General features: G+C 40.0%; 1 protein-coding gene across 7 annotated transcripts in view; it reads left to right on the top strand.

Annotated features, from left to right (window-relative positions):
- Window positions 1–24,178, top strand: part of LOC135185647 (neurabin-1-like) — a 48,291-nt gene that overhangs the window by 19,789 nt on the left and 4,324 nt on the right. For 3 of the 7 annotated variants that reach the window (XM_064162570.1, XM_064162563.1, XM_064162573.1), the window contains exons 10-17: window positions 1,251–1,347; window positions 1,430–1,619; window positions 2,996–3,147; window positions 3,939–4,269; window positions 7,891–7,978; window positions 9,131–9,202; window positions 9,762–9,957; window positions 16,253–16,369. In XM_064162570.1, coding sequence (XP_064018640.1) covers window positions 1,251–1,347; window positions 1,430–1,619; window positions 2,996–3,147; window positions 3,939–4,269; window positions 7,891–7,978; window positions 9,131–9,202; window positions 9,762–9,957; window positions 16,253–16,369 — 1,243 coding nt within the window. The remainder of the gene's footprint in view (window positions 1–1,250; window positions 1,348–1,429; window positions 1,620–2,995; window positions 3,148–3,938; window positions 4,270–7,890; window positions 7,979–9,130; window positions 9,203–9,761; window positions 9,958–16,252; window positions 16,370–24,178) is intronic. The other 4 variants (XM_064162589.1, XM_064162579.1, XM_064162600.1 and 1 more) reach the window with 4 other exon arrangements.

Below are 24,178 nucleotides of genomic sequence, written 5' to 3' on the forward strand. Positions count from 1 at the left end.
TTGGGGGTTTCAGTAGAGGTAATTCTGTTTATTAGACAGACCTGTGTAAGACTTCAACACTCTTATCATCCTGTTGTGCCTGTTTGTTCTACTTTCTTTTCTCTTGGCTAAACAAGACCTAATTGCAAAAAAAATTATAGAAGTGTCTTGAGGATACAGAACACACCTGTTGTTTTGGTAGTTGCTGTAAGCATGTGATTCTTTTGTCCCAAATCTCTCCACTTGCTACTCATTTTTAAAGGCAGTTTGCATGATCTTTTGCTCTGTAGTCCACATCCAGAAATGCTACTTCTCGTAGCACATTTTTATGCTGTTTGGTGACCTTGTTAAAGGCCTTCTTTCCTCTCTCCTTCCAATCTTATGTGCTTGAAAGTTCAATAGTACCTTAAGGTGGCTGTTGTCATGCCAGTTTCCATTTCCATTTACTATTTAGTAAATTCCCTTTAGTCCTTTGACAGATATTCTGCACTTACTTTCTGCTGTTGTATGTTATTCTATTTGACTTATACCAAAAAGTAGCTTTTCTTTTGTTTTCCTCGTTGTAAACATTGCTGCTTCTCCTAAGACACAGCCATTGCAGTTTCTCTGGGATATGAACCAGATGGAAGAATTGAAATGCAGTTTATTTTCCTACAAAGAATTTTACCATAGAACAAGGGGACACAGTCTCAAGTTGTGCCAGGGTAGGTCTAGGCTGGATGTTAGGAGGAAGTTGTTGCCAGAGAGAGTGATTTGGCATTGGAATGGGCTGCCCAGGGAGGTGGTGGAGGCACCGTCCCTTGAGGTCTTCAGGAAAAGCCTGAATGAGGCACATGGAGCCATGATCTAGTTGACTGATTAGGGCTGGGTGCTAGGTTGGACTGGCTGATCTTGGAGGTCTCTTCCAACCTGGTTGATTCTATGATTCTGGAAGGAAAATACTGTATGTACATGTATTTTTGTGAAAGAGCAAAATATAATGGTTGTTGTGCGTGTGTTTCACCCTTCAAATGTGTATGCAGGTAGAGAAATGGTTGTAACATGGTAGAAAAAGTGTTGCAACACATCATTTTTCAACCCAGACTAAATTACAGTGCCATATGTATTTGATGTTGAAGACAGTAGATGAATATAAATGCATAGGTCATTTTGTGACATCACAAGATGACTAATAGCTTTTTTAGTAAATGCAGCTGTGCAGATATCTATTGTATGTATTTATCTACATTTTTATATACTACTATTTCATATGTATGTATTTATTCCTCCAGAGAAATAGAATTTATGAAAAAAGAAGAGGATCATTCAAGGCTGCTTGAAGAGAGAGACCAGGCGCATGCAGAACAGATGAAAATATATCAGGAAAAAGTAAAGCAGTATTGGATTTTGAAATAAAAACTTCTGTGGTTTTGGAGAGTTGTAACTCATTTCTGACTTTTAATCCTTGCAGATCTCAGAGCTTGAAAGTAAATTAAAAATGTATGAGAGAATGCCATGTGTGTTTGGAGGTGGGAGTTTATTGGAAGATAGTTGTCAAAGTCCAAGCCAATATGATGAACAGGCAAAGATTAGAGAAGAAAATGAACAAGAAACTGTATCAATAGGAGACAGACCAAATTCTTCAGGTATGCTAATTTCTGGTAAGTAGGTTGTAGGATCTTTGATTTGCATTTAACAAATATTAGTGGGGTTTTGCTGTTAAAAGAAGTCAAGTGTTTGCTATTTCCTGTTGACTGGACAAATGACCTGAATTGGTATGAATATTTTGGTTTACATTTTGGTATGACTATTGGTATGAATATTTGGTTTACGTTTTTGAGGACATGATTGTTGTTATGTCTTTCAGCTGTGGAAAGAGGAGATAGATGTAGAGCAATCTGTCTTCACTGTTCCTCAGATTCTGTATTAGTGAAATCAATAATGTTAGTGGGACTAGACCACTGAGATACATCAGTTAAAATCCCACTGGTTTTTAGCTATGGCTTTACAGCAAAACTGGCTATGGTTTGTTTTTTAATTTGTCCTGTAATTTTAGCTCCATAATGTTATAAAATAACAGGTGGTGCCTCAAACGAGAAGCATATTGTAAAATGATTTGGTAGATGCTCATGTACTTTTATATAGAGATGCTGTCTTAAAGAACAAGGGTAGGTAAGTACATTTAGAGCACGAATTCTTATGTTTGAGAATTCAGTTTTCAGGCTTTAATACAGTTACATCCTACTGGAATTTTGTTTTAATAAATTGGATATAAATGTATTTCAAATAATGAGAAATTGCTATCACAGTATATTAAAATATTGCAGAGATTCACAATGTTAGGGGTTGGAAGAGGCCTTAGAAGGTCAGTTCTGGGCGCCTCAATTCAAGGGAGATGTTGAGGTGCTGGAATGTGTAAAGAGAAGGGCGACAAAGCTGGTGAGAGGCCTGGAACACAGCCCTGTGAGGAGAGGCTGAGGGAGCTGGGGATGTGCAGCCTGGAGGAGAGGAGGCTCAGGGGTGGCCTCACTGCTGTCTACAACTACCTGAAGGGAGGCTGTAGCCAGGTGGGGGTTGGTCTCTTCTCCCAGACAACCAGCAACAGAACGAGGGGACACAGTCAAGTTGTGCCAGGGGAGGTCTAGGCTGGATGTTAGGAGGAAGTTCTTGCCAGGGAGAGTGATTGGCATTGGAATGGGCTGCCAAGGGAGGAGGTGGAGTCACCATCCCTGGAGGTCTTCAAAAAAAGACTGGATGAGGCACATGGTGCCTTGGTCTAGTTGACTGGCTAGGGCTGGGTGCTAGGTTGGCCTGGCTGATCTTGGAGGTCTCTTCCAACCTGGTTGATTCCATGATTCTATCTAGTCCAACCTCCAAAGTATTGTAATATTATATAAATCAGTATTTTCATATAATATGATTAACAGGTAGAATAATTCTGATTTAACTTCTGAATATTTTTCTGGACAGTGGTTTGGAGAACTTGCCTAATAGGTGGTTGGTTGGTTGTTTTTTTTAAAGTACATATTTGTTGCAGATTTTGATGCGTTTGTTGGGGATACTCCCAGATTAGACACCAGTGCTCACAAAGCAAAAGCTCAGCTGGCTTTGAAAGTAAAACGCCAGCCACCTTCTCGATCAAAGCTGAAGGAATCTCTTGGAGCTGGACATCAGGCTGCAAATATGCAGGTACTGATATTTGTAGATAGTTGTGCATTCAGGAGCCTGAATGTATGCTCAGTTTTATCTGTATTTACAGTTGTGTTGTCTGTGCTTCACTCAGACTGTACCAAAGCATCATATTTTTATTCCATATCAAGTGAAAATCTTTGTTGGTCTCATACAAGATCTGTGATCTCTTGCTTGTTCTTTGTGGCACAGTTACTTTGGAGTTAGCAAAGCAGGACACAAGCTTGTTGTATTCTTCTGTTTACTGAAGGGTTTTGTTAAAGTGTAAAATGTGCTTATCTATCTTAATTTCTTCCTCTGAAACAAGTTAGTTAACACATTTCTTCAAAACTAAAACAACTCTGAAATGCTTCATTAAACAATCATTTAAGTCCACAAAAAAGTATAGCAGTAAAAGTTCTAACATGGTTCTTGGAAACAGTTGAAAATTTGAGGTGTGTATAGTTGATATATGAGAGACCCTGCCATAGAAGGAAAAGACTGAACTACTTCAGTTAGGCTTAGAAGTGATTGCATTGAATTGGAACAGGTAATATGTACCAGAATGTTTTTGACTTTGACTAGATAAAGATGATTTGAGAGGTACAGAAAGATCTGTGTACAGGTGGATAAAGGAAAGCCTATAAAATCAGTTCCATTGATTTAGCTGGTATCTGCAAGTGATTAAGTTAAAACTTTCTGAACTGAGGAAATCTGTGTGTAGCATAGCATAGCCTTACATCCTGGGTTAAAAGATCAGTCAGTGAATGATTATATATATCATGCTTATAAAATCACTTATTTTGTTGAAGGATGAGGATTCAGAAGATACTGTTTTCAGCAGAGATCTTTCCAGTGTGTACCTAACCAAGACGTTAGAAACGAGTGAAAAATTAACTCTCCCGCACCTGGACAGCATTGATCAAAAGAGTGAAAAAGCTGAACAGAAGGAAAGCACAGAAAGTCCTGTAGAGTCAAGTCCTTCAGCTTCCACACACTCTTCTCCAGTACACAAACTAAACAATGAAAACAGCACAACCACGGCTTGTTCACCTCCTGAAGACATGGTTCCAAACTGTCCTCCAGGGTATTCCAAGAATCTTAAGCCAAGAGAATCAAAAGGGAAAGGCAAAGAGGCCAAGGGTAAGAATTAAGGGTTTATTATTATTATTTTGGTCCTTTGTGGTTAGAGCTTTACAGATCTTAGCTATAAAATAATATTAAACAATAAACTACTCTGAGGAGAAAATGAATTGACTACAAAACTAATCACCTGTTCTAAACCCACTTGTTAATTCTTCAGGGAAGTTTGAAGTTGGCAGAAATGTATGCAAGTTGATTATGTTCCATTTTTACTCACTGATACAATAGAAGTATGTTCTGATATATGGTTATCTATAGATTCCTTCATCTGCAATAAAGTTACCAAGTTTATACAAAAACCTCAACAATTCTAAAACAACTTGCAGTGCCAAGTGCCACTGAAAGGTGCCTGCAGAATAAGTGTTGGTTCAGTTAAACACTTACCAAAAGGAGTAGATCTGAGTGGGTCTGGTAAAAGCGCACACCTGTAAATCTAGAGTTTAAATGGTTGCCTTGGCATAAGCCAGAGGGAAGCTAAGTTATTGACTGTTGTCAAGGTCCAGAGAACAGAGATTAACAATATCTCTGTCCAGAGGAGCAAGATCTGTTCTTATGGATTTCTGTGTTGTGAGATTAAAGTGCAAATGAGACCATATATCACCACAAAACTACTTATTAAAGGATAAAGTTGGTCAAAACAGAGGATGAGAGAGAGAGATGGAGACCAGACAGGAGAAGAAGCAGGGAAGGAAAAGAGCTGGGATCATATCACCCTCAGTTGCAGGTCGAGGGGAGAGAGAGATGGGTGCTTGGCCCAGGGATGATCTGTGGAGTTCGTCAGGGGTTCTTCTGGTGGTGGTGCAGCTCTGGCAGTCTGGTGGAGGTCCGCCCTTGGTGGTCTGGTAGAAGTGCACACTTTGGCAGGCATTCCTCCTGCCTTTTATACAGTTTTTTGCTCGGTGTCCAGGTACAGCTCCCCAGGAAACCTTCTTGTGTATTCTCATGCATTCGCAGGCGTCTGGTGCCACTGGGGGGAGGGCATCCGCCCCCTCCCTGGCTGCACCTGTCCATACCCTGAATACACATAAGCCTTTTCTCTTGGGGGTAGTTGAGATATGTGGGCATCCTGGGCATTCCATCCAGACTGAGGTCCAGGAGTTTCCAAGGTGTTGTCTGTTGATTTGTATCCCTGAGCTTTCGACCAAGCACCTAGTCTGAGTCCCGGAAGTTAACAAAGGCAATCTTTATCTTTGTCGATTTGGGAGAGACGATGCAATCTTCATCTCTGCTGATGAACAAGAGAGAGGACTTAGACTCTCACAACTGTGGATAAGCAGTAAAGGTTCTAACATGTTTCTGCAAAAAACTAGCCTCCTGAGTGGCAGTGAGTCTGAGAGTAAGTCTGACTGATTTCCAGATTCTCAGAAAATTAGTGTTGGCTTTGTGCTTCCAGATGTCTGCCAGCTTTGAACAAGATACAGCTTCTGATTGTTATGGGAATTACTGCATTATTTATCTTGCCCTCTTGGGATATTTCTAATAGGAAAAGGGTAAAGGTGTCACAATCAGCAGGACACTACTAATCATCATTTGATAGAAATATGTGGCCTTTTTATCTTACAAATAACTGGAGAAGGGATGAGATAAAGTACTGTACATGCTTGTTTTTTCCTTTAGTCAGCCAGCACAATATTATACTTGCTGCCTTTAATACCCTGAAATCAGGATTTGTTTTATACTCTCATTCTGTGTTTCTGTAAAGCCTTAAGCAAAAATAGGCTTTGCCTCAGCTTCTGTTTGTTTGTTCAAAAACTAAATCTTATGAAAACAAGTACCTAATATACAAGTGATACTCCTTTCTTTTCTACTTTATTTTTTTTGTTGTGATGGCTGAAGCATTGTGAACTGGCAGTTACTGGAAAGCTGATTAATGCAGTGCTTCAAAAATGAGGATTAGTATTGAAAAATCACTCTTTGTAGGCAAAATGACACTAAATACTACTTACTGCTAGATTTTTGCCTTATAACCATATTTAAATGTCTGTTATTTCACTGAAAGAATCCTTTCTATTATCTTCCTATGTATTCATGTCCCACTCTGTATTTTAACCTCTTGTACTGCAATTCAGAGATTTCCTCTGGAGAAAGGTGGAAACCAGTGTCAATATTAAAATTAATTATTCATGGTTTGTATGTAAAATGACAGGAAAAATAACCAGTTTAATTGGCAATTCTAATTGATTGAATATTCCATGTCTAGAAAGAGTTAGGCTGGATGTTTGGAGGAAGTTCTTCACAGAGAGAGTGATTGCCCATTGGAATGGGCTGCCCAGAGAGGTGGTGGAGTCACCATCCCTGGAGGTGTTGAAGAAAAGCCTGGCTGAGGCACTTAGTGTCATGGTCTGGTTGACTGGACAGGGCTGGGTGCTAGGTTGGACTGGATGATCTTGGAGGTCTCTTCCAACCTGTTTGATTCTATGATTCTAATTACGTAGCGTTCCGATGTCAAAACTACTGATCAGATATGCCTTAAAAGGGGAAAATTCCCTTTGATATCACCTTTGTTTCAGGAAGAATTGTTAGCTGATGGGATGGTTGGAAGTTTTTCTCAGTTTTGTGATTTTAGTTTTTATGATTCTTGAAAATATCTGTGTACATTACTTCACGTCAGGAGTTGTCTTGAAGGCAGAGCTTAAAACTAACTTTGTCTCACAAAAAGCAGGCTGCATCTCTTTCATGGGTGGCTTGGTTATGAATCACCTGATTTGCAATATGAAACATACTTCCATTATTTTTTAAAACTTACCTTAGTAGCCTAAGAATTTAATTGGAAGTATGTTCAGGACTTGCAGTAGTCTGTCACAATCCATTGGTATGAGGTAGAGTGACACTTAAGTTTCATCCTTTAATTTCACTTCTAATTTAGTTGGAATTGAACATGCTCCCACTGGTACAAAAATAGATCCTGGCAGGTTGTATCCCAGTTTAAAAATACTAGTCCTGATAGTGCTTCAAAGTCCCAATTCTTTGGAACAGTCACAGTCTGTATACTGTTTCCAAGAAACTCATCTTGTTAGGATGGGTCTGCTCTCCAGGTACTGGCTACCACATGCGATAGGTAGTTTCTTTAGCTAGCAGCTTGCATATGTAACCTGTGTTCCAAGTAGCTGGAATGGACTAGCTACTGACCAGAAAAAATGCAAAGCAAGCTATTAAATGCTTAGCTTACACAGCTGTTGCTTTAAAAGTGATTTTCTTTCATGCATATTATACTGGTCTTCTAGTTGGTGTGTTTTGAAGTTGACATTTTGCAAAAGAGATTTCTTCTAAACCTATTTTTATGCTTTTGTTTGTAATTCATTGCAACAAAATAATATGATGAGTTGGGTTTTTTTTGTGTTTTGTTGTTTGGATTATTTTACATAGTGTAGAACTACTGTTTACTAGAAGCAGTATTTTTGGTCAGTCATAAGCAGCTGTTGTGTTGCTATTTCTCAGAGGCACAGCATAGCCTGAATGGTGGGAAGTTGCGATGAAGAATATGTTATGTTGGTATGGCTGTAGTATTTTTAGCCTGTGTAAATGTGGATTTTAACACTGTTACTTGAAGTTTAGGATAATGATTGTAACTTGCAAGTATTTTTAGAACAGCATGTTTCTTTTTTACCCCTCTATGAAAAGCAGAAGAAAAGAAAAGTGAAGACAGGACAGTAGAAACAAATGAAGGAACATCATCAGGGAAGTCCAAAAGGAGATTTCCAGATTTTGGGTAAGATTTTATTTGTATTCATTTAGATCAAGATTGGTATCAGTGTCAATACTGGAGAATATCATGTTATTTAAACCAGAAAAAAAATGTTGAGGAAATCTACTAGTGCCACTTCATAGCAACACCTCTGGGCAGAATCTTGTTCGTCTTGAATTTATGTTACATTCATATTCCTACATTTTGATTTTTATTTAGCTGTACTTTCCCCTCCTCAAGGAATATCTTGGGATTCTTCAGGTTTCATCTGAATATACAATTTCTGTATGAATTAAATTGCAGATTCATGCATAAGTTCTATGCCAAAATACTGTTTTGTGCCTAGACTCTAATGTTAAGTCCTGTTGGCGCTACTCTATAATAGGTACTCGTCTTGCTTTAATTCCCTCTACAGTAGAAGTGTCATTACATAGGGTTTGGCTATATCAGCTGCTTACTGAACCATTCGTGGAGGTGAGCAGCACTGATGAGTGGATTTCTGAATTTCATTTAGAAGATGAAGTTGCAAACAGGGTAGAACAAAAATACAAGCTGCGTTATTTTCTGGAAATGCAGTTGTGATGGTTTGGGTAGACATCACCATTGTTTTCCTTTCACAGCCTATAATCTAGTTCTTCTCACCAAAACATTCTAGCTAGCTTCAAACTAGCACAGCAGTCTTGTAATTTAACTCTGGAGATTTGAGAGAAAAGCTTATTGAAGCCAGCTCACATGGGAGACTCAGGCTGGTGCTGCAACAAATAAATCACAATATGTAAGGTAACTTATTTCACACACACAGAATGTTGTTAGTGACTTGGTTCAAGTTACTCTGCATTACATACAAGCATTTATGTAGCAGCAAAAATGTGTCCTTCCTCTTGGCTGTCTCCACTGTATGTTAAGGTTTCGGGGTTTTGGGCATTTTCTGTGGTTATTTTGATTAAATGTGGTTTTTGAAGGACCGCACATCGAGGTTCTTCAATAAAACATGAATTATAGTAGTTTTTAAATAGTATGCATAGTCTGTAAAATCATGCTTTTTGAAATGACATAAATATGACTTTCTGTTACTGTTGAAATTGATGTAAAAAAATAGCTTGATGATTAAAAAAAAAAGCATTTCACTGTGTACATGTAAATGCTTTATGAAAATTGTGGTTTTTTTCACTTCAGTGGATTACGGAAATCTGGGGGCAAGGGCAAGAAACAAGAAAAAGAAAATCTAAGAGGTTCTCTGGATAGCAGGTAGTTATTTGTGGGTTTTTTTGTTGTTGTTTAAGACATATATGCAGCATTTCTAAAGTTCTTAACCTAAGCATTTCTTTAAAACTATCATTATTGTTTGACCTTAAAGTGCATTAAAGTGGCAAGATTCTGTGAAGATTCCTATAATGGTGTGGACATTAGCTTCTAATCTCATGAAATAAGAAAAATACATGGAATAGTATTGAGGCAACTGTAAAGCAGAGTTACTTTTTTATTAAGTCACTCATAAGATTAACATGTTTTATCTTCAATATAAAAATGATATTCTGATTAGGAAGATGAATGTTGGGTAAGTTAGCAAGGCGTTTGAAATGGTAAAGTCATTGTGCGAAATACCACATAGGCTCTTTGGTGTGTGTGTTGTTCAGTAACAGATTATTTTGCAGTGATATTTAAAGACAAGTGTCAGTTTTCATTTTAAAAACCAGCTGTGATGTGAAAAATGAGTAATGTTTGTTTTCTGCAGGTGTAGTGTGTTTGGAAGGCAGGGTGAGGTTTTTTGCTGCTGTTGTTGCAGTGCAACTTTTACTTCTTTCAGAGGTTCCAGAGAGCTGTTGGATGACTCTGGCAACAATCTATCTGCATCAGATTCAGATTCCCCTGTTCCTACTTGCATGCCTTTCTCTTGGTTTGGAGACAGCCACAAAGAGCCTCAGATTTCTAGCAGCAGCCTGCATGTTACTCAGAGTGGGCAGGACAGTTGTGAACGTGGCCAGGAGAAGAGCAGAAATAAGGTAAGGATGACTAATTTGGGCTAACTCATGTTGCATGTGTTAAAGTAAAAACATCAGTGCTCAGTATGTAAAAGCTTGGTGACTTAGTCCTTTACCATATCACCTCTTACAAATGCTGCTTCAAAAGTTTGAGACCTTACAGCCCTCACAAGCAGGAGCTGTGTGAGTGTTCCTATTCTTCCCTCCTGTTCAGATGAAGCATCAGTTATAGCTATTCAGGCTGAAATAGCATCTAAGGTTTGTAATGCTAGCTTTAGGATAGTATAATTTAAAAGCCAAATCTGTTTCTGTGTCTGCAGTCTAACACTTGGAGAAAGAACATAAACAGAGGTCAGCTTCCCAAGCAGACGACCAGTTCTTTATATCCTGGTATTTAAGGCTGGAGTATCAGACAGATGGATGAAGATAACATACTGGTTGTCATTAATTAATTTAGTATTTAAAGACAAGAGACACATAGAATCTGTAGAACACTCTCTCCTAGGAAACTGCTTCTGAGTACCTGATAATTTAAAGCTTTTTAACCAAATCTTGAGACTGAGGCCACACAGTTCAGTCTAGAACCATAATGTTACCATCTTCACAGCTTAAACTATGAAAAAAAATGCCTGCTGAAACTAACAAGTTCAATTTATGTGCTGTCTAAATATTTTGTTAAAACCTATTTCAATTTAAGGCTGTTGTTAACAGTCTTATCAGTACACCTTCACGTTTCTTTGGATGGGATTACTCTTGAGTTTCACAGGTTTTCCTCCACTTTGGTTGTCTAAAATACCCCTTCACTTTTTCATTTTTGTCTGTGTTTTTAGTTACAAATCTAGAAGAGAAACCTGCTGACTTCCAGCTCATGAAGTCACTGATACTTTGCATAGAAGGCAGATAACAGCAAGTTAGCTTTACATGTTTCCTGATGTTGACTGCTCTAAATGCTGTTATAATTCGTTTGTTGGTTTGGATTTTTTAGTTGTCTTTTCTTAGTTTGAATTCAGAGTCCCAGTGACAGGAGTAAGCTGTCTGCATGCAGACTTTGTGAAAAATAGAGAAAGTGGGTTTAGAACCATACAGTACCTTAGTGTCACACAGTAACTTTAAGAAGAGTAGGAGCTTTTTAATCTCTAAAGTAGAATAACATTTTAGAGAATATCATTCAGTGTGTGTCAGTCTTGTGTATTTACCGCCCCTGCTTTGTTTGCTTCTGTTGAAGCTTACAGGGGCCAAAAGATGTTTCTATAAATAATTTGAGGATCTTGAGACTGCAGCATCCATGTTGAAGGAGCTGTGCATGCACTTTGGTACAATTTTTGATTAAGCAAGAGTGCGCATTTGACGTCTTAATAGGCCGTGGCAAAGCTAGCAAGAGATGGTTTTTGTGTAGACAAATGTTCAGTGGTTTATCTTTCAAAGCCATTAGTTCAGAGGAACTCATTTATCCTCTCTTCATTCCTCTTTTCTGTCTGACTCAAGTATTTTTTCTGAGCATAGTGGAAGTCCCAAGGATGCATTTCTCCTATAGGCACTCATACTGTGCGTGAGTACTCCCTAATGTGTTTATATAGGTAGGCTTTTTGACAGTCAAGAAGGTACAGGTCTTGGCAGATTGGTTGCTCTCTTCATTTCCACGTTGCCCTGAAATATTTTTCTTTCTTCTCATTGTTACATACTTCATCCAAGTTGATTAACCTTCCAGCTGATTTCTGTCTACTGTTTCATTTTTTATTTTCCTTTCATGCTCTAGTATGTAGTTGTGGTTTGCTGCTCTTTTGCTTTGTGCCAGTTGCAAACCAGTAGCTGGAAGAATATAGAAGTCTACAGCTAGCTATAATCCAGCTTTTGTAAAATGGTAGAAAGCCAACCGAGCTAAAGAGCAGTTTCTCATGCAGTAGTCAATCCTAAAATCATACAGTCAGGTTGTTTGCACTTTGCAGCATTTGGGGTCTTTTATAAAATGACAATAGCTACTGTTTGGAATAATGAATCTTTGTAGATTGTTAGGTTTGCACTACAGTAATATGGCTTTGGCTGGTAAAACTCTATGAGGAGAGAGTAAAACTGAGAAAGAAATTCATTTGACTACTCAGCAGTGAGTCTTGTTACTAAAACTAAATAACAGCAGGGATAAAATCATCTTCCCAGGATTTAAGAAAAGAATGCTCCTTTTTGTTCACTTTAACTCCACAACACTTACTTATAGAATAGAATCATAGAATCAGTCAGGGTTGGGAGGGAGCACAAAGATCATCCAGTTCCAACCCCCCTGCCACAGGCAAGGACACCCTACCCTAGATCAGGCTGGCCAGAGCCTCATCCAGCCTGGCCTCAACCAACTCCCTGGGCAACTCATTCCAGGCTCTTACCACTCCCATGCTCAACAACTTCCTCCTCACATCCACTCTGAATCTCCCCACCTCCAGCTTTGCTCCATTCCCCCTAGTCCTGTCACTACCTGAGACCCTAAAAAGTCCCTCCCCAGCATTTTTGTAGACCCCCTTCAGATACTGGAAGGCCACAAGAAGGTCACTTCGGAGCCTCCTCTTCTGCAGACTGAACTGCCCCAACTCCTTCAGTCTGTCCTCATAGCAGAGGTGCTGCAGCCCTCTGATCATCCTCATGGCCCTTCTCTGGACACTTTCCAGCATCTCCACATCCCTCTTGTAATAGGGGCTCCAGAACTGGATGCAGTTCTCCAGGTGGGGTCTCAGCAGAGCGGAGTAGAGGGGGAGAATCATCTCCCTCAACCTGCTGGCCACACTTCTCCTTATGGAGCCCAGGATCTATTTGGCCCTCCTGGCTGCAAGTGCACACTGCTGGCTCATTTTGAGCTTCTCTTCCACCAATACCCCCAGTTCCCTCTCCTCAGGGCTGCTCTCCGTCCACTTACTGCCCAGCCTGGATTTGTGCTTGGGATTGCCCTGACCCAGATGCAGGACCCTGCGCTTGGTCTCGTTGAACCTCAGGAGGTTCATTTCTTTCACACTTGTAGTATCCCATATAATAAGGTGAAAGCATTCTTTACAAAACAGGTAAAAGTAGAAACCCTAAAATGAGAATTTTGTGAAAATCACTAGCTGTTCTACTGAATCTTTCACATTGTGTATAATTTCTATATTTGTTTTAATGTTGATGCTATAAAGCCTGTAATTATGTTCTAGCTGGTTTCTGTTTCTGCAAAAATTGCCTCTTAAAATAACTGCACCCATAAGGATTTTGTTTTCTTAAAATGATACTGAAATTAATCTTACACTTATAATTTGGGAAAGGAAAGAATCAACTTCCTGTGGCTTGTGAAAACTAGAAGCAGGAGAAGTAAAATCCTGAATTCTCTCTCCAGACTGTTAAGCCTTAAGAGATTTCTGAATTGCACAGTTCTTAAATTAATCACTTCATATAATCTGTCCCTTGATTTAGTCTCATTCTCTGACAAAATGCAAACACATACTCACTGTTCATATTCATTATTTTTTTAGACCATTATTTAGCTTCTAAACTAGGATGTGCTGGTTCATTTTCACTGCAAGAAAATACACCATAATGTAAACTACTTATACCTTACTCTCTTATATCTTAAGAAGAAGCATGCCTGTAAAATCTTTTCTATCCAAATTATGTGCTCTACAAGAATCAAACATCTGTGCAACTGGCTTTAAGTTGCTAAAAGGAAATAGCTACTTCTTTAAATGAACTAGGAGTAGAAGGAGGAGGAAACATTGCAACTGCTTCTGAGATGCTTTGGGTTTGGCTGTATTCTTCATATTTTGTTTTGGGTTTTTTTCCTAGTCTCATTGAACTTTGGTTTTGGTACAGTCTTCTTTGTAAATTGTTCTTGATTGCTCTGCTTCTCAAGGAGGAGGTAGCTAAAATAAATACTTCTAAAGAGATTTTTATAGATTGCACAAAATGTTCTGTTGTTTCTGGTAATATTTTTTACATCTAGAAGGCTGAAGAAGTCCTTAAGATATAATGTAGTTAATAAGCTAATTACATGGTAAGTACTACCCCATTTTTCATTCATGTGCAGTACCACACCCCATGAAAATGTAGCAGAAACAACTCAAGTTATGATTTATGGGTTTTTTTAATTGTGGTTTTTTTTTCTTGCTGTGTTTTTTTTTGTTTGTTTTGTTCTCTTTTTGAGACTGAAAATGTGTATCAGTAACTTAGGATGAAAGAGTGCAAAGTATCTACAAAACCAGAATGCTCTAGAGAATTTGGAGTTCAGGTTAAACTGAAATCAGAACACAGATCTCTAAGCGCTCAATGAAAACAACTGCAAAAACATGGTTCTCTCCTAGGGGTTATAAGTTGACAAAGAAAACTCTCTTCAACATAGGCTTCATTCTTAATTTAGGATCTCAGTTGTTGAGGTGTATAGGGAGGTCATATCCTTACATAGTTCATCGATTAGAGACTTGGAGAAAAATAGAAAATAATGATAATTTCTTACTGTTTGTAGGCAACAAAAAGTAGTGCTGAGAAATAAATCTTAGAAAATCAAAAGTAGGAGGCATGCTTTGGGCAGAATTCTTTTTCTCTCAGTAGAGGAAAATGGTGTAGAGGTTAGGATCTGAGTTGCAAATGGAAGTAATCAACTTACTAAATATTAGGGGAAATACATACATTTGTATTCTTTAGAAGGATGTCTTACCAAGCCTACTGTGAAGCTTTCAGGTGTAGCATCTGGGCTTTTGCGTAGTCGTCAGCTTGAGTCACAGGCTGCTCAGATAACCTGCCTGAGATGGCACGAGTACTTGCTGCTCAGTAAGTCTGAACCTAGATCCTGCTGCTTCTAGGTACTGAGGCAGGCATACAGATCCAGAAACTTTCTTTAAACACAGACTGAGTGTGATAGCCAAAGGTAGACAGTAAATGCTGTGAAGATTTTACATTCTTTCAGTATTATAGCTCTAACATTAGTCATATTTCTAACCTCAATTTTACTTTGTTACATAAAAAAAAATTAGTACTTTATGTTTGTCATTTTTTTTATTTCAAAAGAATTAACTATTTTGGAATCATTTATTCAGGCTATCAAACTGAAATTACAGTAGATGTGTTTAAACCATTGAAGTTTGGTGGGTTTTTTAAGGTATCTGAGTAACTTCAAAGCTGTTCAGCTTTATTATAGTGTTTTTACACTATTACAGTGTGTTTACACTTGAACTGTTGAGATTTTTCCGTAGTTTGATGCAGTCTGTTTATTATACAGGTGTTTTGCTTCTATGTGGTACTTTTCACATCAAGTTAATTTTCAGATTACAGGATCACAGGATGTTAGGGGTTGGAAGGGTCCCAGGGCGATCATCGAGTCCAACCCCCGATTACATTATTCTGTGCTTCAAATGCAGCCACCTCAGGACTGAATCATAGAATCATTGAGTAGTTTGGATTAGAAAGGGTCTTTAAAGGTCATGTAGTCCAACTCCTGTGCAATGAGCAGGGACAACTTTAGATCATGTTACTAGGAGCCTTGTCCAACCTGACATGGAATTCTTCCAGGAATGGGGGCATCTACCTCCTGTTCCAGTGTTTCACCGCCCTCATCAAAGCTGTTGAAATGAACAGCAAAACAATATACTATCTAAAATAAAAATTTAAAGTTTTGTGAAAGCTTGTCCTTAGGCAAGCTCTGTGTTCTCTGATCCTGAGCTAATGTAAACCCTGATCTGCAAGCTGCCCAAAGCTTCTTACTGTTTCAATTATCAGTGTATGTCAGGAAAGACAGCCTATGTGTTTTACTGTCAGCTGCAGTGGTTTGATAATGGGCAGTTATGAAGTATAAACCTAGGTGTCACTTGCAGAAACTTTGTAAGTTATGGGGAAAATTCTGTGCCATGGGAATCTTAATGACCATAAACAATTAGGACTGACTTTTTTCTCACCAAAACAACAGCACCTTCTGAAGTACATTTGTAGTGGTTGTGTAGGTTTCAGTTGAATACAAATTTGGCATGAATAATTTCACCATATGTATCTTAAATTGCTTCTCTCCAAGCGTGCTGCCTGCTGAAAAACTAACTGCCTGTATTTCCTGGTGTACTTGAACACCATTTCAGGTTATGACTCATTTTCCACACAGGATGCTCTTATTGAGGATGTTGCTTCTTACTGTGTTTTTGAATTCAGAAGTTTGACAAAAACAGGTTGGATGCTTGATGTAGTAAATACAATTCTTAAGTGTTCTGTAGTTATAGTATTTCTCTTTATTTGTTAAAAAATAATCAAGATTACTAGAGTGTCACCTTATGAATTGGTTTTCCAGAGAGTGAGTTAATAAAACATTATTTCCACTTGTTTGCAGAGTAGAATTGTCATAGATGATACATACCATAGCAGGCCAAGTTGTGAACTATCAGGGTTAGTGACAGAACCAAATCTATCAGGTCGTTCACACACTTTAACCTTCTCTTCAAATGAGGTGAGTTTCAAAGTGTGTATATGTGTCTTGTTGATGTTGTTGTTCACACTACAGCATGTTTAATAGAAACACATGTGTGTGATGTGAAACTAGATGGCTGCTTCCATATTTTAATGTTGAAGAACACTTTTAAGAGTCGTATGCTGTTGCTGAACTAAGAGCATGGGCTAGTAGATGCCATATCAGCCTTTGTGTTCTGATCCCAGTCATATAATAAAAATTGAAATTTACTCTTTGATCAAAATGCAGGTTTTCATTTTAAATATAACACCTTTCTGTTCCGTTAATTTAAAGCAGCTTCCTGGGTGAATGAAAACTGCAGCACTTTTGACCTTGCTTTCCAATTTGTGCAGGTTTGTTTTATCATCAAATTTCATCTAAATTTAAAAAAAAAAAGAAAAAAAAAAAAAAGAAAACCAAGCAGAATATAGTGGTTCTGATACATAGGTAGAAACTATATATCTGAAGTCAGTGTTCATTCCCCTGGAGAACAGATTTATTTGGTTACAGCTGAAACCTAAAAATGACACTTCAGTAACATTCTGAGATACTACCTCATTTGGCATTTGACTGATGGGCATCTTTCTAAATTAAATCCTTTATGGATTAGGATGAATCATTAAAAGCTGAACACAGTCATCTTCCAAAAATGAATTAGAGTGCTTGCCAGACTGTAGTAGTAATGTTTGAAGAAAGAAATTAAATGGTGGCTCATGAACATGAGGGCTGTCTTAAACCAGGCCTTGGTGAAAATCTTCAAATATTCCAGTAATGTGTAGAAAGTCAGAACAGTCTACAAGCTATGTTGAAATCACTAACATAAAAATCTGGGGCATCACAAATTGTGTAATTAGTTTACAGCTTTCAGTAGTGGATTAATTTCTTGCATTTTGTGTCAGAGATGACAGTCACAAAGCTAACAAAAACCAGAGGCAATCTGGTTAATATCTATCACTGCAAGTGCTCCCTGCACTTTTACAAGTGGAATGTGTGTTTCTGAATCTTCCAAACACTAGAAATCTTGCATAAGACTTTTAACAAAGACAAATACCTCTTAAAATGCTGTTCTTTGAGTAGTGGTAAAACTCCACTTCTGAAACATAAGTAAAAGTTGTCTGTTGCTAATTGTGCATGTGTAAGCATATTTTCTTTTTGGTTATAGCTGAGCCTGATACTAGTGTTCTCTCTGGTCATACATGTAAACACTACATGGACTAATGAAAGCTGTTTCAACATTTTCATTCACTAATTATCAGGGCCTGTTCTGAGAAAAATTATCATAGAATCATAGAATTAGCCAGGTTGGAAGAGACCTCCAAGATCATCCAGTCCAGCCTATCACCCAGTCCTAGCCTGTCAACTAGACCATGGCACTCAGTGCCTCATCCAGGCTTTTCTTGAAGACCTCCAGGGACGGTGCCTCCACCACCTCCCTGGGCAGCCCATTCCAATGCCAATCACTTTCTCTGGGAAGAACTTCCTCCTAACATCCAGCATAGACCTCCCCCGGCACAACTTGAGACTGTGTCCCCTTGTTCTGTTGCTGCTTGTCTGGGAGAAGAGGCCACCTCCCACCTGAGTACAGCCTCCCTTCAGGTTAGTTGTAGACAGCAATGAGGTCACCCCTGAGCCTCCTCTTCTCTAGGCTAAACAATTCCAGCTCCCTCAGCCTCTCCTCACAGGGCTGTGTTCCAGGCCTCTCACCAGCGTTGTTGCCCTTCTCTGGACACGTTGCAGCACCTCAACATCTCTCTTGAATTGAGTGGCCCAGAGCTGGATACAGGACTCAAGGTGTGGCCTGACCAGTGTTGAGTACGGGGGAAGAATAACCTCCCTCGTCCTACTGGCCACAGTGTTCCTGATACAGGCCAAGATGTCATTGGCTCTTTTGGCCACCTGGGCACACTGCTGGTTGTTCCTTTGGAAAGCAGCATGTGTGAAGGGGGAAAAAAAGGTAGTTCTAGTCTTTTTTTTAATTAGTAGAAAAATGCATTGAGGTCTAGGGGAAAATAACCAATCTTACCACAATTTTTCTATTTCAAACCCTTGAGTAAGCCCTTGTGCTAGTTTGAGGCAAATTGGAGCAATTTAATAAGAAAAATTAGATTGTAGGCTGTGAAACTTAAACAGTGGTGATGCCTACTTCACTCACAGGCTTGCTGAGATGTATGAAAACAAGAACACAAAACATAGATACAATAATGTGGTTCAGTGTGTGGGTCTCTGTCACAGTCAGAGCCTGTGCTTTTTTTCCCCTCCCTGTGTAACCTAACTAATTTGCTTTCTAACCTCCCTTGCTAATCCTCCAACCTCATCTTGCACGTAAGGCAAACTCTAGGATAAGGTAGAAGTGGGGTGAAAGAAGGTGGAAGGGTGGTTGGGAGCTCCTCCTAGGAACTCTGGTTTCTGGGAGGGCTGTTGTGCTTCCATTTTACCTTTAACTTATATATACAATATTTACAGCTATATACAGAAATATGCCTGCTTGTATATTGTGCTAAGCTGTAAATATAAAGCTTCATTCCTTAACTTCCAGCCAGCTGAATCTAGTCTGGGTGATTTCATAAGGGGTAGGGGTGGGTAACTCCCAAACTGTCACAGCCCTTCACAAGAATAATTTCTACCTGGTGCTTCTTGTTTGGATGGGTTCATAAATACCCAGCAGGGATCATGCTAGCAGTGTAACAACCCCTGCTATCAGGAGCTATGGATTACTGCATGCTGCTTTACAAGTCCTGGAACTGTTAGTAGACAGGAGATAGTGATTTAGTTGGGGCAATTATCAAGGCAGGGATTATAAAATCTGTAGCCAATTTTCTTTCCCCAAAGCCCCACCCACAACCATATACAAATTAGTTAAACTTGGGTTCTAATTCAGTTGGGGAAGATCTTCACAAGGATGCTTATGGGCAAGTCATTCATTTAGGAGACTCAGAAGAACTGGAGAAGTTTAGTCACAAAATGGCTTTGCCTGACTTACAAACAGGTAGCCTGCAGCCCTAGGGAAAGTCTGTTCTACTCACTGCAGTGGAGCAGAAACTTCAAGATGGTCTCTGGCTCCTTTGTGGCAATGTTGGAACTACTCAGCCGTTGAGAAGCTTCTAGATCTTCCCAGGATGCTGGGAAAGAGGCAAATGATCTCTGACCTGATCCTGCCAGAGGATCCAACCTGATCTTGGCACAGATTTGCAGAGGTGCAGGCAGCATCTCTTGCAGATGCGCAGAGAGCAGGATGTCAGTGGCACTTCTCACCAGTCGTGAGGCACTTACATGCCTTCTCCTGGGAAACTTGAGGCTCTTAAGTTTCCAGGTAGTTCAAGCCCAAAACATCAGCATTAAGCTGCTGTGAAGCACAAGGCAGAGCAGAACATGTCCAAGAACAGTGAGGCAGAGGCAGCTCAACTGCTTGCAGCTTAGCTCAATTTATATTACTTGCTGGAGTATAATGGCTCCTTTGGACGTGGAGGTTCACCAATCAAAATGGCATTTGCAGAGCTGACCATATTAGGTGAGACCAGGGCTTGCTCACCCTTATTTGGGCAAGACACTCACAAGTACCTAAACACCTGTGGGTACCTGTTTATCACTTTGGGAAGGGACATAATGGCTCAAGCCTTTGTTTTCCTTCCCCCCTCCTTGCTTCCTCCATCATCAGAGGGGTGAGGCAAGCCAGGACACCTAATAGGCCTATTAGCCTTCCAGGACAGATGGAACACAACTTAGATATTTAGACAGGAGCAGCTGTGAAGAGTCTTCCTCTTCTGAGTGGGTACTAACAGGCAGTTTGGGGAAAGGACTACTTGTTGACAGGAGGTTAGCAGCCAGCTAGATTAAACAAAGGCACCTCCACTCAGAGTTGGTTAGCAAACTAGCTGGTAATCCCTCCTACCCTTCTAAAGTTTTTAATCTGCTGCATGGTGTGATGGCACTGACGTTTTCCAGTGCTCTGTGTTTTCTTCAGAGCCTTCAGTACTTGCTTTCTGAATCACCTGCATTTTCATGCAAGAGCACATGGTCTTCTCATGCTTCCATACCTTATGAGTAGTTTTCTGCTTTCTGAATCTGCAGCTGATCTTTTGCATGTATGGTGGCTGTTTTGTAGCAAGCATCTCGGGACAGTCCCTCTACCTCTGGAAGGACAGAAAACAATTGGAGGAAAAAAATATGTAGAAACCTTATCTAATGACCAAAAAAGCATTACTCAAAAATCAACGCTCTTCACCTTCTACATGTTTCTGTTCATGTTGGGATGGGGGGGAAGCTTTTCCCTTGTGCAGTAGTGAAACATTGAAATTTTACAGAATTGTCTTCCTGTTCACTTGCACTTTTCTGAGGAAATATGGAAGTGTTTCAACGTAGATTCGATTTTTGCTACAACTTCTGGTTTTAAGGTTTCTTTACCAATGTGAAGTAGGAGGATTTCGTTAGCAACTGATGATGCCAGAAGTCTAGACTGGAATTACTGCTCAGTCTGGGGGACTCCTCCATAGTGCAATCTATTAGCTGCCCTAATCGATGCTACTTGGAGGATTAGTGCAGAAGACTCCTGAGATTGTCAGGTGACTTCATTCCCCTGGTGAAACGTGTGCCTGTGGGCCTCTTTGAAAGGAGTACACCACCTTCAAACACTTACACTCTGAAGTTACAGAAGTGAAATTGTTGCATAGCTAGCACAGGTTAACTAAAATTAGTGAGTTCCAACTGTGTAAAGAAGATGGATGGATAGATACATAGATTGTTGTAGAGCACTCCAAATTCCTTCCTTCTCCCCCTCATCTGTAGGGGTTTGAATGGGCAGGAAAAGATGGTGCAAAAAACTGCTTCCCCCCACCTGTGGGCTTGAAGTGGGAACAGCAAAAGCACCTTTTCCCACATGTGTACTGACATGTGTGGAAGCACCCACTGGGAATCAGCTGGTGGTTGGTTGGGTTTTTCATGCCCAGTATAAATGGTAAGTGAATGTTTTGTCCAGGATATAAGGCATAAATAGAGCAGGGGCAAAAAAAAGTGTGGTATTCCCACCTGACAGAGCTCCCAACAGGACAGGGTTCCCAGCTTGATAGAGTTCCTGCCATGAGAGAACGCCTATCTGGAGAGTTCCCATTTGGACTGTCCCTGCTCATGGATGGCCCCTGCCTTTACACAGCTCTTGGGTTTTTGCACCATTCCTGCCTCTGGGCAGTCCCCCCACTCCTGCACCGTTCTGTGCAGATCCACGAGCCCAGCAAGTCCTCGGGCCCATTTGAGAGAGACCTGCCGGTGGCCCCTGCACCGTGCCGCAGCTGCCATGCCGCAGCTGCCTTCCCGGGTGCTGTTCCGGCTAGGGAAGACCCTAGCAGTTTGGCTCTTCCCTGCCACTGTTAACACAGCGTTGCTTCCATGAATCTTTTGTCTTGTGGAAGCGGTGTCTTGTGATATCTCTGAGTTGGGTGGATTTTCCCACCTGCCTTGGATTTTTGCCGCATGGATCCAGACTATAGGATGCAGTTTCAGGAGGCTGCTTCCACAGAGGAATTGAGCAAGGGATCATCGCCTATTTCATAACTCATCTCCATGAGTAAAAAGCTGTTTCCCTTAATTCTCTGCTCAGCCTGACTGGTACAGAATCATAGAATCAGCCGAGTTGGAAGAGACCTCCAAGATCATCCAGGCCAACCTAGCACCCAGCCTTATCCAGTCAACTAGGCCATGGCACTAAGTGCCTCATCCAGGATTTTTCTTGAATACCTCTAGGGATGGCGACTCTACCACCTCCCTGGGCAGCCCATTCCAATGCCAATCACTCTCTCTGGCAAGAACTTCTTCCTAACATCCAGCCTATACTTCCCCCAGCATAATTTGAGACCGTGTCCCTTTGTTCTGTTGCTGCTCGCCTGGCCGAAGAGACAGGGGGAGAAGAAAAACACATGGACAAAACTCAGGGTCACTCTGGGTGAGATAATAGCTAGCTGAACTCCCAGCAGCCTCCCTGGAGCTACCTCTCTCTTTCCCCTTCTAGCAATATGCATAGCAGTGATGTTGCATCCATCTTTGCAAAGACAGTTGTTTGGAGCCTATTTTAAGGTGGAGCTAGAGGTAGTGGGGTAAAGCTGTGTTTGTAGCTTAGCCATTTCCATTTTCTGACTTCCTAAATCTCTAAATTGCCCATAGCATCCTGTGAAGATTTTTCTCATTCAAAGTGATCATCCTGTGAAGATTTTTCTCATTCAAAGTGAACCCTAACTAGTTTTGTATATGGTTTTGGGGCAGGGTTTTCAGGAAAATCAGAAATAATTCTATTCTTATAACTCCTTCCTCAGCCAATTAATTCCCTGCCTTCACAACAATAGTACACACACATAAGATAAAATTAGGTTCATACAAAAAAGCAAATGCATATGGCAATATGTCATTTTTAGTATGTATATGGCAATATGTCTTGTTGCTACTAGGCCATATATGACTCTGAGATACAGGTCAAACTTGAAATGCAGAAGTTTCCCCTTTTTAGTGTCTTATTCATGAATACTTACTAGTATGAGATAAATGAGATACATGTTTTTGCATTATAGTATCATCCTGAAGAGTGCTGTTATGTAACATTGAAGTAAATGGACACTTTAGAGTTCCTTTAGTAATTTATACAGTGAATCTTCATTCTCTGTACGAAGCATCTCAGTCTTGATAGCTAAGGCAGAAAACTCACTGTGCCTCAACTGTCTTGATAGAGGTGCCGTATGGAGCACTTCAAGCTAAACCTCTTCTAGAGCCTTTGTTGTTATTTTGTGACAGTTGCTGTTCTTTGCCACATCAGGAAAGTGGATGTGTTCATATTAGTTGTAGCTGCAGCAGCATTTCAGTTTGGATTAGGAGGTCATTTTGGAAGTAAATCTGATTGTCTCCACTTACTGTACTTTGATTTGTCTTGGAAAGCAACTCAGGATGTGCTCCAGCAGTGTTCCTGGTGCATTCCATCTGCTAGTGGCCATTGAGTCTAACCAGATGAGAGCTTTTCAGGAGTGAAAATCCTCTGAAATGCTTGTAGCGTGAATTTTAGGACCTCAGCACAAACTCTTCTGCTCTAAAACTTATTCCTATTTATCTGCACTTCTCCTTTCCCTTTTTTCATGGATCAGGCAAGGCGAAACCATATCTAATTACATGTAGTCCTCTGGTACATTGGAAATTTTAAATCGTATGTTTCGCCTGAGATGTCTTCTGTGTGTGTGTGTGTGTGTGTGTGATTGGATCATGTGGCAAGCCCACATCTCAGTATCTTTCTCTTGCCATTGCCAGCATCGTTTTGTTACATCCAGTCAACTCTCACAGATTTTCTGTCAGGAGAGTTGGACTTTGTGAGATCTCTCTAGCTGGGAGTTGCAGTTGTTCACCTAAACCTAAAGGGTATTGTCTCAAATCCATCACGAGCATGATGCTTATTTCCATGTTTTCTCTCTACAAATGTAAGGCTTGCTGAGAAAAGTTTGCATAGTTCACACTGTTTGGTAAGTAGTGGAAGCTGCCTAGCAGAGCAGTTCACAAATGCAGCATGTACTCAAAGCGTGTTTTAGTGAAAGATCATTTTGGATAGTTAATAAAACTGCAGTTAACTCTGTTACTAGAATTTCTTCTGTACAGACGTCAAGCTTTTCCTCAGGATGAACGGCAGTGCCTTTTTCCCCACGGAAGCCAGCTGAAATTGAAGCAGGGAGCTTCAAAAGCTCTGAGCTGACAAAGTGTGTTTTCAGTGAAAGGCTATAGGCTCTTCTGTTTCTGAAATGAGCTTCTACTATGCAGACCTTTTTAAATGTTGATGTCATGGCATCAGGT

Source organism: Pogoniulus pusillus, chromosome 2, assembly GCF_015220805.1.
Source record: "Pogoniulus pusillus isolate bPogPus1 chromosome 2, bPogPus1.pri, whole genome shotgun sequence".
NCBI lineage: Eukaryota > Metazoa > Chordata > Aves > Piciformes > Lybiidae > Pogoniulus > Pogoniulus pusillus.